This window comes from Danio rerio, chromosome 1 (assembly GCF_052040795.2).
Source record: "Danio rerio strain M-AB ecotype USA chromosome 1, GRCz13ab, whole genome shotgun sequence".
NCBI lineage: Eukaryota > Metazoa > Chordata > Actinopteri > Cypriniformes > Danionidae > Danio > Danio rerio.
Genome location: NC_141021.1, coordinates 47941023 through 47955275, shown reverse-complemented (window position 1 = coordinate 47955275; position 14253 = coordinate 47941023). Strand labels below are relative to the sequence as shown.

The 14253-nt window shown below is 36.7% G+C and overlaps 2 protein-coding genes and 1 long non-coding RNA gene across 30 annotated transcripts in view; 2 read left to right on the top strand and 1 right to left on the bottom strand.

Annotated features, from left to right (window-relative positions):
- atf7ip (activating transcription factor 7 interacting protein) overlaps positions 1–3895 on the top strand; it is a 46570-nt gene extending 42675 nt beyond the window's left edge. For all 23 annotated transcript variants that reach the window (XM_087235867.1, XM_087235861.1, XM_087235864.1 and 20 more), the window contains 5 exon segments: positions 185–219; positions 519–576; positions 881–970; positions 2757–2791; positions 2922–3895. In XM_087235867.1, the coding sequence (XP_087091993.1) occupies positions 185–219; positions 519–576; positions 881–970; positions 2757–2791; positions 2922–3389 (686 nt within the window). In that variant the 3' untranslated portion in view covers positions 3390–3895.
- Positions 3896–7777: 3882 nt separating this feature from the next.
- grin2bb (glutamate receptor, ionotropic, N-methyl D-aspartate 2B, genome duplicate b) overlaps positions 7778–14253 on the top strand; it is a 199278-nt gene continuing 192802 nt past the window's right edge. For 4 of the 5 annotated variants that reach the window (XM_087235944.1, XM_087235938.1, XM_087235945.1 and 1 more), the window contains exon 1: positions 7778–7876. The gene's annotated coding sequence lies outside the window, so the exon portion shown is untranslated. Of the gene's footprint in view, positions 7877–10305; positions 10590–14253 lie in introns of those variants that run through there. The other variant, XM_087235941.1, reaches the window with a different exon arrangement.
- LOC147846996 (uncharacterized) lies at positions 11042–13802 on the bottom strand. 2 transcript variants are annotated; one of them, XR_015476897.2, is made up of 5 exons: positions 13750–13802; positions 12919–13035; positions 12780–12821; positions 12350–12436; positions 11042–11960 (listed from the first exon to the last, which is right to left on the bottom strand). It is a non-coding gene; the product is annotated as an uncharacterized LOC147846996 (long non-coding RNA). The 2 variants fall into 2 exon arrangements; XR_015476898.2 differs by having other exon boundaries at positions 11835–11960; positions 12932–13035.

The window sequence follows — 14253 nt, the reverse complement described above, 5'->3', positions numbered from 1 at the left end:
AACACATTTGGATACATTGCCCCATTTTATTTATTTAAGTGCTTTGTAAGCTTATTTGACTTGTTTACTAGTATACATTTTCCAGCATGTTTGACTACTTTTATTATAAAGTAAGGTATAGTTTTATTTATTCTTCAGTATTTTATTCCATAATGTAATCCTTGTTTTATTTTTTCTGTTGCAGATAATCAGGCCTCGACACCAAAAACACCCTCTCAGGTAAGTCTCATTTTAAACCACGCTGGTGTGGAAAAAGTATTTGCCTCCTCACTGATTTTTATTTAGTTTTTCCTGAATATTAATTATCCTAATTTCAAAACTGAATGGATTACTTGTTATCTTTGACTAATATTTACATTTTGTTTGATTATCTAAAACCTAAAAGTCTGACAAACCTGCAAAAAATAAGAAATCAGTAAGGAGGCAAACACTTTCACACCACTGTGTGTGGTGATTTAAACTATATAATTGCAGGTTGCTCTATTGTAATGACTAAATTCTTCTTCTTCTCTCTACAGCCTGGGCGCCCTAAAGGTTCTGTGATTGATCTGACCGAAGATGATGATGATGTTCAAGGTAAAACCACTGTTGTTGATTTCTCAAAATGTAGGTGTTCTCACATTTGCTGAAATTTAATGTCAATTAGCTAGCATTATATGAAGAACCATAATTTGCACTCAACTGAGAAACTAAGCAGCTTTGAAATGACAGGATTTTTTTCTAGTGATGCTGAACAGTGCATTGAGTAAATGATTTTAATATTTAAATGAACTAATAGTTGTATTGTTTTGATTTACTCATAATTATACAGGTTTTTTTAATCTCTTGGTATTTTTAGATGTTTCATAACTCTTTTTCTCCTTTTGTTGGTGCTTTGCAGTGACAGGAGTCCAAAAGGCTACTGTTTCCCCTGTCACTACCCAGCGTTCATCTGGGCCACCTCCATTAGTCAGCTCTACTCCTAATACCGGTGAGTGTCTCGCTCAAGTAGACCTTTTCATTTTCTTTTGCTTTACCCCTTTTACTTTTTAATTTGTTGTCACATGTTTTGATTGCTTTCTTTTTGCCTGCCATTAGTGCTGATTTGGTGCATAAATAGCTAAATATATTCAGAATAATTTAGAATTGACTTCCAGTTAGGCCTAACATTTAAAATAAAGCCTTGGCTTATTTAAAGCGAAAGTGAAACTATCGGTGCATTGGAATTAAGTATGCACTGTACAGACATCCGCACATTTGACACCAATACAATACAAATATGTGCATGTTTTGCTTTCGAGGCATTATTTGCATTATGTATGTTTGCAGCATGTTTTAAATGGAAACAATGGCCTTTTATTGACCTTATCCTACAATGCGGAAGTGCAATTTTTGTTTTAGAACTATGGGCAAAATGACTATGAATAATAAATGACAGACAACAGTCAAACTCTATAAAACAAGTGATGACTGTACAAGAGTACAGGGTGGGCCATTTATATGGATACACCTTAATAAACTTATTGGGAATTTTACAATAAAAACAATGGTGTGCTTGGTTTTAACATACTTTTATTCTTTCATGAGCCCCCTCACATATACTAATGTGCCACAAACAGGTCATCAATATCACCAACCATTCCCATTTTATTAAGGTGTATCCATATAAATGGCCCACCCTGTATAGTAATATAAGAAAAAATCAGTTTGCAACATCAAACAGTAGAATGAGCTGTTTTTAAAGGGTTATGAAACCCCCTTTTTCAGTTCAAGTCTACCTCAGAATTTAAAAAAAATGCTCAGAGATGGGCGTGGAGCTCCAAGTAAGTAATTAATTGCCCTGCTACATTTGTTATACGTAATTTAACATGCACGTAACCACATTTCGTTATTTCATCGTAAAGGTAATCGTATTTATGTAAACACTATAAAATGAGGGGGGGGGGGGGGGACTTCTGTCCTCAATCCACAGGTCTGAATACAGACACAGTGGATGGCATTGCAGCAGGTCTCTTGCCCTGTCTACTCCGACCATTAACCCTGCCGATTTTAAACATGGAAACATGGCAGCAGTAATATAGGCTGCGTCTGAATTGTAATAAACTCAACTTATAAAAGACAAAGTCTGCCATTCTCCAGCTCTCCTGACAAAAATGCATGCTGCAAACCTGACAGAATCCAGGGGAAATGCATGCAACTAGCCTCCTGGAAACAAACGCATATAACCCATGCCGTGAGCAGACATGATCTCACCCCGTCATTGGGTCTTACAGCTTGAAAGGTCTGCCTTGCCATTGGAAAGCACATGCTGTCATGAATAATTACGAAGCAGGGATAGGATAAGAAAACTCTGCTTTGAGTAATAATGAGGAACTGACACGTCATCATGTCACTAGCAGGTTGATTTTGTTTGATACGTCACTGATTTTGAAGCCGTCCCTAAATTAATTTACACCCGAAAGATTAAATTAGCTGACAAAAAGTTGAAATTATTGACTTTCCCCACAATTAAAGCTGCCAAATGCTAACATTTGTCTTAACTGATCCATAAAACACAAATCTGTTCAAATTTCAAAAGAAGCACTCCAGGGTGTCTTGAACCTTTAATGTCTAAAATTTAATGCAGGTAGTTAAGACCGGAAGTCTTGAGCCAAATAGATTTCAATGGTTGTGTCCGCTCGTACATGAAGAATAAGCTCAACATTGAAAATGACTGTAATTCTCTATATTATTTCATAGATGTATTGCTGACTTGTGTTTGCTTCTCTTTTTCCCAGGTACAGGAGTTCGATCGGCACAACGTTCCACTGTGGTAAGTGTTTCCATATAAATATTCTAAGAGGAGTCCATTATTTTACTGTATTATTATTTCTAATAAGAAATGAAGTAATGCTCCTGTGCTCTTCTAATAGTGATCTTTTTTTTCTTTTTTTGTCTCTCAGGATTCTCCATCTCAATCCCGTCCAAGCTCTTCTTCCTCCACCTCTCTTCCTCCGCTACCACTGGCACCATCACCACCGGCGCGCCTCCCACCCGAAGCCAACCACACATCCCCTCCACAGCAGCCGCAGCTCAAACTCGCACGCGTCCAGAGCCAAAATGGCATCGTCCTCTCCTGGTGTGTTGCTGAAACAGACCGCAACTGCGCCGCTGTGGATACCTACCACCTGTACGCCTATCACCAGGACCACCAGAGCTCAGTTTCAGGTGCTTCAGCTCAGATGCTGTGGAAGAAGATCGGGGAGGTGAAGGCGCTGCCGCTTCCAATGGCCTGCACCTTGACCCAGTTCGTGTCAGGTTCCACATATTACTTTGCAGTGAGGGCGAAAGATGTGTATGGACGATTCGGTCCGTTCTGTGAACCGCAGTGCACTGATGTCATTACTCCAGCATCTTCGGCATCCACCTAAAATGATTCCAAGCGATGGCGGGAGGTGGCCTGGGCCAACGGGAGATTTGTAATTGTTACAGAATTGTTAACTATGCGCAGACCACTGGGTTAGTCTTGCCCTTCGTGTTAGGAATAGTAGGGAATTCTAATAGGTTTGTCTAATGCAAATGGACATAAAATGACTCGTCACTGCATACAGACACGTACACTTTGTTTCAACTTTGTTTTACAATGAGGAGGGAACTATCAAACTTGCATTGTGCTTGAAATTGTATTTTCCTTGTGCAGAATGTTCAGTTAAGTATTGTTTTCAAATTTCTTTCTCTATCATTTTTTTTTTTTACGTGGACAATTTTTTTTTTTAATAAAACAATATTCAATACATTGCACAGATATTCCAGTCTAGGTCCCGGTCATTAGCTACAGGAAAGGAGAGAGGAGACGTGTTAAAGGTTTTTGTAATGTTTTTTGTCTGGTACCCAGACACTCCAAAATGACACTCAATAAAAGTATTGATATATTTAAGAAGCTGTCTTTTTTTTTTGGACTAAAATGTGATTTTGTTTATCCACCTGTTTTATTGTTGTTAAGGTTAAAGTGCATGTATTTTTCTTGTGTAATTGGGAATGCAGGAAACAAAGTAAATTGTGTGTTTGGGCCACTTTATTAGGTCCAACTGCCTGTTATTGCACATTTGTAATCAGCCAATCACATGGCAGCAATTTAATGCATTAAGACATGTAGACATGGTCAAGATGATCGTCGCAGTTCTAACCAAGCATCAGAATGGGGAAGAAATTTAAGCGACTTTGAATGCGGCATGGTTCTTGGTGTCAGACAGGCTGGTCTGAGTATTTCAGAAACTCCTGATCTACTGGGATTTTCATGCACAACCATCACTAGGCTTTACAGAGAATGATCTGAAAAAGAAAAAAATGTTCAGTGGGGGCAAATGCCTTGTTGATGTTGGCTTAGAATGGCCAGACTGGTTTGAGCTGATAGAAAGGCAACAGTAACTCAAATAACCACTCGTTACAACTAAGGTATGCAGAAGAGCATCTCTGAATGCACAACATGTCAAACCATGAGGCAGATTGACTACAGCAGAAAATCACATCAGGTGCCACTCCAGTCAGCTAAGAAAAGGAAACTGAGACTACAATTTGCAAAAACTCACAAAAAATTGGACAATAGAGGATTAGAAAATGTTGCCTGGTCTGATGAGTCACAATTTCTGCTGTGACATTCAGATGGTCGGGTCAGAATTTAGCATCAACAACATAAAATCCTGGATCCATCCTGAGTTTTATCAATGGTTCAGGCTGCTGGTGGTGGTGTAATGGTTTGGGGAATATTTTCTTGGCACACTTTGGCCCATTAGTATTAATTGAGTGTCGTGTCAATGACAGAATTGTGAATTGAGAACTGTTGCTGACCATGTCCATCCCTATATGACCACAGTATACCCATCTTTTGATGGCTACTTCCAGCAAGATAACGAGCCATGTCAGAAAGCATGAATCATCTCAGACTGGTTTCTTGAACATGACAATGAGTTCACTGTACTCACATGGCCTCCACATTCACCAGATCTCAATCCAGTAGAGCACCTTTGGGATGTGGTGGAACGGGAGATTCGCATCTTGGATGTGGAGCCGACAAATCTGCAGACACTGTGTGATGCTGTCATGTTATGGACCAAAATCTCTGTGGAATATTTCCAGTACTTTGTTGAATCTATGCAATATAGGATTAAGGCAGTTCTAAAGGCAAAAGGGAGTCCAACCCGGCACCAGTTAGTTGTACCTAATAAAGTGGCTTTTGAGTTTATAGCTTATTTTGCGAACCCTGAAAATATGACAAGTCAATCATTGGATTTGAGTTCTGCCATATGGGTAAATTCTATATGACTAATAAATCTTTGAGTATAAGATTTGATATCGCAATTGTCCCAAGGTGATACAAAAGGCATGCAGCATAAAACATAAAAGCACTTTAAGGAGTTCACACTTAGCTAATGCTTGATACTGATTGCAGGTTTGGCATGCTGTCCCAGGAGAGAACCCTGAGTCGGCAGTACTTGAGCCCAGGGCTCTCGCCTGGTCATTTAGTATAGAAGGGGACCCAAGATCCTTGGTATAGGACAGGGATCACCAATCTCGGTCCTGGAGGGCCAGTGTCCCTGCAGGGTTTAGCTCCAATTTGCTTCAACAAACCTGCCTTGGTGTTTCAAGTACACCCAGTAAGACCTTGATTAGCTTGTTTAGGTGTGTTTGATTAGGGTTGGAGCTAAAATCTGCCGGACACCGGCCCTCCAGGAACAAGTTTGGTGACCCCTGGTAAAGGAGGAAAAGGGGTGGATGGGGAGATTCTTCAAAAACAAAGATGAGGTGAGAAAAATGGCCTATTTATGTAGGCTTGAATTTGTCTGATTGGTTTATCTTTGTGAGACCAGCCGTGTTAAATCATAGCACGTGACCCTCTCAAAACTAGTTTGTAAAACAAACTTGACAAGTATAAAACACTGTTATTATAGACCAAGGGGTCACCAAACTTGTTCCTGGAGGGCTGGTGTCCTGCAGATTTTAGCTCCAACCCTAATCTGAACAACCTAAACAAGCTAATCAAGGTCTTACTAGGTATACTTGAAACACCCAGGCAGGTGTGTTGAGGCAAGTTGGAGCTAAAATCCTGCAGGGATACCGGACCTCCAGGATCGAGATTGGTGACCCCTGTTATAGACCATTTTATTGTGGTCATGTCATTAGCCTATGAACATTTCCTGCTTTTAATCAAACTATTTAAAAAATGTAATAGGGCAATTCAATCATAACCTTATGTTAAAACAGCTATCATAACATTATTTATTAATATGTGACTCTTTTTGGAAGCTATAAGCTATAAAAATTAAAAATGTAAAACAGGAAATATGTTGAAACCATTGTTTTTGTTTACATGCCTGAAAATAGTGATTTAACCGAATATAATAGAATAGAATTTAACCGAATATGCTTAAATTACTATTAGTGGAGAAATTACTTATTAATATTGTTCAAAGCAGACACATGCACTTTTCGAAAGAGCTGCATGGAAATGAGTGCAAAAGGAGAGGGAAAAAGAATATTTGAGGCATTTTAAATACAATTTTCAGCTATTGTTGAGACCTGGAAGACTGCAAGGTCAGCATACTTTGGCATACCCAGAAAATAACATTATTATTTAAAGTATTTGTTCAAGAGTATTTAAAGTATTTGTTCTGGCAATGAATTCAGAAAAAGTACTGCAGCTTTTAAACGTTAACCTTAATGTTTGGTTCCTGCCAAATTGGGTGGTTTAGTGATTCAGGGAGGACCAGCCTTGATGCCACTAGAAAAAAAATGTCTTGATAATCTAGACCGCAATGGTGTCAAACTCACAAAGGGTTACAGAATTTACCTCCAACCACCTCCAACTCACACCCGCTTAATAGTGTCTATAGTAGTCTTGAACACCTTGCTTAGTGACAGCTGTGTTTGATTAGGGTTGGAGCATAACTGTGCAATGCTGCGGCCCTCCAGGAATCCAGTTCGAGACCTACATAATATCCAATTACATTAAAAGTATTACAAAGCCTGCAGAATAATAAATGATAGTTTAGGCCTATATATATTTTCACAACTTGCTTATTGTGATTTGCCGGGGTCTCAGTCATCGACATGAACATGAATCAGTTTAAGCAGAGCCAAAAATTATGAGGACGCATTACTTTTTTATAATCAGTGCATTATTTAGCAACTCACTTTATTAATAATACATTCATAGATTACTTGTTTGCCAATCAGTAAAGGAAGCTTCATTAAAGGTCTTCCTCATCCAAGACACTATCCAGTGGAAAGAAAATATGTCTTCCTTACATCATGCAATCAGAAACGTGGTATATAAGTAGAATTAAAATGAACGAAAATAACAGCACAGCACTGCTAAATCTTGCACATGCTGTTGCCACTATGTGTTTGCACCACAAGGTGGCAGTCAAAGATTGACAATTCCTGGACAAAACGCAGTGCTGGCTTCACATTCATTCATCCTGATTTTTAATACACTTTGATAAGAGATAAACAGTACAGAGATCGCGCAGAGAAATTCCAATTTAACTAAGCCTCTTAAATCAGCCGTCAGTGTAATAAGCACACCAAGTGGCTAATGAAACAACAACAACTATTATTATTATTATATTATTATGCTCGTGAAGATGTAATTTTTTAATTGTTTTAAAGTCAAGAATCTGGTCGAAGTTGAAGCATCATCAAATAATTTGTGAAATTTAATTAGTGCGAAGAACACTAAAGTGAGAAATTTCTACCGTAGCCTAAGTAGACGTCAGGGAAACACGTTCTTCATAAGAAGCCACGCCCTCTGATTGATTTCATCCAGTCACTGCCACGAACGTTGCTGGACGACGAGGAAGAGTTAAATTTGATGTGTGGAAAAATCCAAATGAGATCTTTTTCTCCTCAAAATACCACGGTAAGCTCACTTTTTGAGTCATGTACGAAAGTAATGGGAAAAATAACGCTTTCTCAAAACTCTGAGTTCAGTTAATTGGCAAAAATAATCTGAAGCACCTAAAGTGCTACTCTGTGGGGTCGCCTGCTGGTCAAAACTGTAACGGAAAAACTCAAAATTTCACAAATGTTAAATCTGTTAGTAAAAAACACATTTTACAAACCAAATGAGAATATTTTAAGACAAGTATAAACTATTACATCATAAATGATAATAAATCTAAATAACATGTAGCCTATGTGATATACATTTTTAGGGCTTGGCCTTTTAACGTCAACGTTAGTTCAAGTCCTCCTTGCATGACAAACGCCTGTTACAAAATAAAACGAACATATTGTTCATTCATTCATTCATTCATTCATTCATTCATTCATTTTTTTCTGGCTTTCCCTTTATTAATCAGGGGTCACCACAGCAGAATGAATTAACCACACATGATGTTAATCAGGTTAAAACCTATTTATACAGTCTCTGGTAAAAAAAAAGGGACACTAAACGGACACCATCTCTTTTAGCGGCTGGTTGGAATCACTGGTTCGTTTATAATTCAAGACCCAGCTAGTATGATTATTTTTTTAAAGTTATATTATTTCATTTATTATTTAAGTTAATATATTTAAGTTACCAGGTTCTCTAAAAATTAACTACATATGTGTAATTACAATCGTTAATAATGTAAATTTCATTCATTCATTCATTTTCTTTTCGACTTAGTCCCTTTATTAATCTGGGGTCGCAACAGCGGAATGAACCGCTAACTTATCCAGCACATTTTTACACAGCGGATGCACTTCCAGCCGCAACCCATCAATGGGGAAACCCATACACACTCATTCACACTCATACATTATGGACAATTTAGCTTACCCAATTCACCTGTTCCACATGTCTTTGGACTGTGGGGGAAACCGAAGCACCCAGAGGTAAAACCACGCGAACACAGCGAGAACATGCAAATTCCACACAGAAATGCCAACTGACCCAGCCGAGGCTCAACCTTCTTGCTGTGAGGCGACAGCACTACTGCGCTACTGCGTCGCCTTAATGTAAATTTGGAAACGGTTATTTTTACAGTGTTTTGAAACATGAGCAATTCCATGCAAATGTCAACCCTGCCATGAAAAAAATAAAGTTTTTACCATTATAGAAAAACGCTTTTTTAGGTTTTTATTTTATAGTACTCTAAAGTACTTAAAAATGTCTGCCAACCTTTTAAAACTATTTTATTTGATTTATTCTATTTTATAAATATATATTTTATATAAAAAAATCTACATAAAATTTTATTACAATTATACAGAAAAGCCAAAAGAGAGGAAATATGCAGATACACATATGAAAATTGTTCCTGCTCTCTTGAGAGTACAGAGGACAAAAGCATATATCCCATACTCTTTTAGGATGCTCTACAAAGCTAAAACAAAGTCGTAAATTTTTTTTGTTCCGACAGTGTACTGTTTTGATTAGAGATAATTTGTTTTTGTTTGTTTTTTAAAGCGCAGTTAAGTCAGTCGCTGCATTATGCATGAGGTTGATAGCAAAGGTTGGCACATATAATCACAATGTTGCCAAACAGATGGGGAAGAGAGAGATATGACCATTAATTAAATGGGTTATTTGACATTGAGTGATGGGAGTGATGAGAAACAGATGATTGTTGCTTACCAATGAAACTTGTGCTGTTCCCATGAGAAGAAACTAAGGTGATGTGAGCAAATAAAATCACCAACTCAAAGAAATATGTTGTTTTTTTGTGAACAATATATTTTGTTGTGTAATGAAAATTCCTATGACCACTATTATTCATTTGAAGCCCTTTACTCTTGAAGTGCTACTAGCTATGTTTCTATCCAAAAATACAAATTAAATTTATGCGCAAAACAGGAATATTACAAACAGGAATATGAATCTTTTCTTCATTTAATAAATTACTTGAGCCTCAAAAGACAAATGCTGACACACAATGAACATGTGATTGCGTTTGAAGGTGTGAGACGCGGAGCACGGATGCGTTTGACTATTCTGGAGGTAATTAATAATTTAATGACGCTAATACTGAAATGGTTACGGCGTTTTAGAAAGACCAAACTAACATTTCCGATGTTTTACAATGTGCTCAGCCTGCTGATTTGTCCATTCACACACATTTTCATCATCTCATGATCTCTTAAAACAAAATCACATGATCTTTTCGAGCGCATACTGGAATTTGTTCAGTTAAAGTGTTTCCATTGTAGTTCATGCGCATCTTTTATTAGTACAATATTAGTACAATTGTTTATGGCCAGTCAGCCAGTTAATCTGTAAGTATTTTAACTTAAAATGTTAAGATTTTGATCAATAATTTATATGACGTACCGTTCTGTTTTTGTACATATTATTTAACACAGGCTCATTGTGGATATGCACACCGTATACATTTTATGTAACCAGACGAACTATACACGAATTATGTAACCAGAGGTCATATGGCTGCATTTCATCCTTCAAACAAATGCTATGAAGCGGTATGACGGCGCCCACAATTTCTGTTCCTTTACTTGGTACCAGCTGACCGCTTACCTCCATGTGGACAGCTTTTTGTCCAGTGGCTCGCCGCGTACATCACCTTGAGACGCAGAGTTGATCACGACCACAGGGATCTAGTCCGGCGAAGAACGGTTCAAGAAAGCAGGTAAAACAAAAACAAAAGTAAACAAGTAAATAACAGGGTGAGAATGTGGTAGGATCTGACAACATGGTTAAAATTTGGTGTTTTTTTTTCCGAATTGCTTTTGAAAACACACTGTTAGACATTTCAAAGGGTTTTTACAGTAACTTACTGGCAACACTGTTGCCAGTAAGTTACTGTATTTTAGATTTACAGTATACAACTGTAAATCCGTTTACAGCATGTTACTGTAGTGTCTGAAAATGGTTAACTACTGTAAAAACCTAAGTTAACAGTTAGCTACTGTAAACCTTTTAATTTTGTCCTAAATATTTTATAATATAATTTTATTAATATTATTTTAATACTATAGACCTAAAAAAGACACAATTACAAAATATTAAAAAAATAAACACTCTTTATTTAAAACATTGGAGATGCTTAAAACAAGCTTAAAAATGTGTAAAAACATTACATTTCAATCATTCAAAATATTTTATTTTAAGAAAAAAAACATTGAAAATGACAAAGCACATGAACATACATGTGCAAAACTAATTTAAGTGTCTGACCTGCATATTGTTGAGAAAAAAAACCCAATTGTACTAAGTACTACTGACATTAAACCAGACACAATTACAAAATATTCCATTCTTTAAAACATTAATAATGCTTAAAGCATTTAAGGAAAATGTGTGAAAATTACATTAAGCAATAAAATCAACACATTAAAAATAAATAAATCACACAAAGCACTAGAACATACATGTACAATAAAAATTTAAACTTCTGAATTGCATATTGTTGGAAAAATAAATATTTGTAACTATTAGCCGACTCAGAAACAACACAACTTTAAAATATTACTAATTCTGGTGTCAAATGCTCAACAAGGTCTGAATTCACATGTTCAAATGCAATTCATCTTTATTTCTATTGCACTTTTACAATGTAGATCAATGATGTCAAAGCAGCTTAACATAGAAGTTCTTGTAAATTGAAGCTGCTTCAGTCCAGTTTTCAGAATTGAAGCAGTAAATGTCACTGCTGAAAGTCCAAACACTGAAGAGCAAATCCACCGATCCACCAATCGTAGCCAAGCGATCCAGTGGCGACAGTGGCATGGAAGAAACTTCACCAACTGACGAAAGTGTAGAATAAAAGCCCTTGAGTGAAACCAGGCTCAGTTGGGCACGACCAGTTCTCCTCTAGCCAAACTTGTGCAAGGCCGCAGTCTAGGCATCGGAGGCTTGAAAGTTCACCAGCGGATGGTCAGGCTGGCCCATTGGATCAATGCGGAAACTCATTGATCACGTGTGTCTTTTAGGATTCACTCCTCCATGACCACCACAGCATCTGGTCAGGATTTGGCCCAGTCCAGGATTATGAAGAACTCTGGATAAGGACAAACAGACTAACATAAGCATAGAAGAAGCTTGTTTAAAAAAAAAAAATCATATACTGGTTAATTATTTTGAAGCATGGCAGCTAGGTTGGGCTAGTTTTCAGCTGGTACTGAGCAACTGGCTCCTGCTCATAACCTGCTCACTACCATGTTTAAAAGATAACTAACCAGAATGTCCTGTTTATTTTTTTCCCTAACCTGTAAAGGTTTTACAAAAACATTGAAGCATTTGTGATGGGTTGATTCACAGCAGGACAGATTAGACTATTTGTTTTATGTATTCCTAATAAACTAAAACAGACTGAATACTGATACAATTATTGAGAGTGTCTCACCTAATCCAAGTTCTCAGTTAGCTGCTGAAAGAAGGATAACTCACTGTTGTTCATGGTTGTCATTCTCTTCACTACTTCTCCTGCCTTCTTCTGGCTCACTCTGGTTGTTGCTGTGCATTTTGTTTCATCCTCTGGAATTATTTATACAAAATTTTTTATTATTTTATTTAATATAATAATATTTATTATTTAATATTACAAAATATTTAGGCAACATGAAATGGGGAAAAGACATTTAATACATAGACAAATGCATGTATCCCAATACTAATTATTGTATTTTGAAATGTCTGACCCATGACAGACCTCAATCTGCTCAAAAATATTATAAACAAAGATGAAAAAAACCCTACTAAAAGGTTTAATAAAAAAGGGAAAAAGATTTTTTATTAAGCTAGCAACTAAACATGTGACACATTTTGTATTAAAAGTAACGTTACTATATTGAGAAACAAATAGATGTACAGTACTTACTGTTGTATGAGGTCCAGTTTGCACAGGCAGGCTCCCAGTATTCTATATTGAGACCATAAAAAAGCCAAAAATACAGATAAGAATACCATGCTAAGTTACAATCCACAACCTCCACACAACTTTTTTTTTATTTGTTTACCTTGGTTGCTTACTGGTCTTGCTTATTTTTTAAGCATAAGGCTGTGCTGATCAAGATGTTCCTCCGAAATGCTGTTTGTTTCTTCAGACAAAACCTGCTGCTGTGCTCGTGCCATATCTAAACAGGAAAAAATATAATGGTAACAATTATGTTAAACCAAATGTCAAGAGTTGTGATAAAAAAATAATTAGCAAACAATAAATAGCAAAAAGGTGGTTATTAGCATAATGCATAGAGGTAAAGTTGGTTTTATATTAGCAGATTCAGACTTCCCCCTTAATAATTTAATTTCATAAAAGTATTATTTGCAAACTCTAAATAGCGAAATCATTTTAGCAGCTAATGACTATCAAAGTACAACATGCTCATGGTCAAATAAAAAGTGTTAATGTTGATTTCAAGTCATACTGGCATGCTAATTCTGATCGAATATTTAAAGTAACATGGTAAACAGTATAACGTTAGAGTCTTCTAAATGAACGAATGTGCGAATATAAAACCAACTTTACCTCTATGCATATTGTAGATTTACGTTAACGTTCTTATAGGTTACGTCGCGATGTTATTTTCTCAAGCTAACGTTATAAGTTACTCTAAACCAGAGAAAAATAAGTTCACAACATCTAATATATATAGTATAAATCAATATAAGTTAAACGTTGCACGTTAAATGAGTTTGAGTCCAATTCAGTATAAACTTAGCTCAGTTTAGCTAACAGTTAACATTACCATTTTAAGATCGCTTCAGCTAATGTTGCCGAGCAAACAAATGCTAATAGAGGTGCTCAAATCAATGTCGAGTGTTGTCAGCACAGACAGACGCGCTTTTACCTGGATTATTTGATGGTCTTTCATTCATATTCTTTTGGGGGAAAACACTCTCTGCCGGACCGTTGTCTCGTGCTAAGTGTCCTCCAAAACTGTCTGCATACCTCTGGTTCCCTCCTAAACCAAAACCCGCTGCAACACCGGTTCCTATGTAAATAAATAAAAAGATATGACGAGAACAATGGCTAATAGTCATAAACAGTCTTATTTAAAGTAATAGTAGTGTTAATGTAATAAATTAAATAAAGGTAACATCTTAATAGATGATATATTTCTCAAATGGGCGAAATAACGGCAAGCCAGAGAAAATAATAATAGCCAACTTTATACTTTACTTTGTTCTATTCTCGTCCACAAAACATTCTGTAAAATGAAACACTGCCTCAGCTTACCAGAGTAAAGTTTGTTAAATCCAGTATGTTCTTCAGGCACACTAATAAATTGTCCTCAAGGGTCCTCAGGCAAAATGTGGTGCAGAGTAGTCGAATCGCCGCAAGGTGGCGTTGA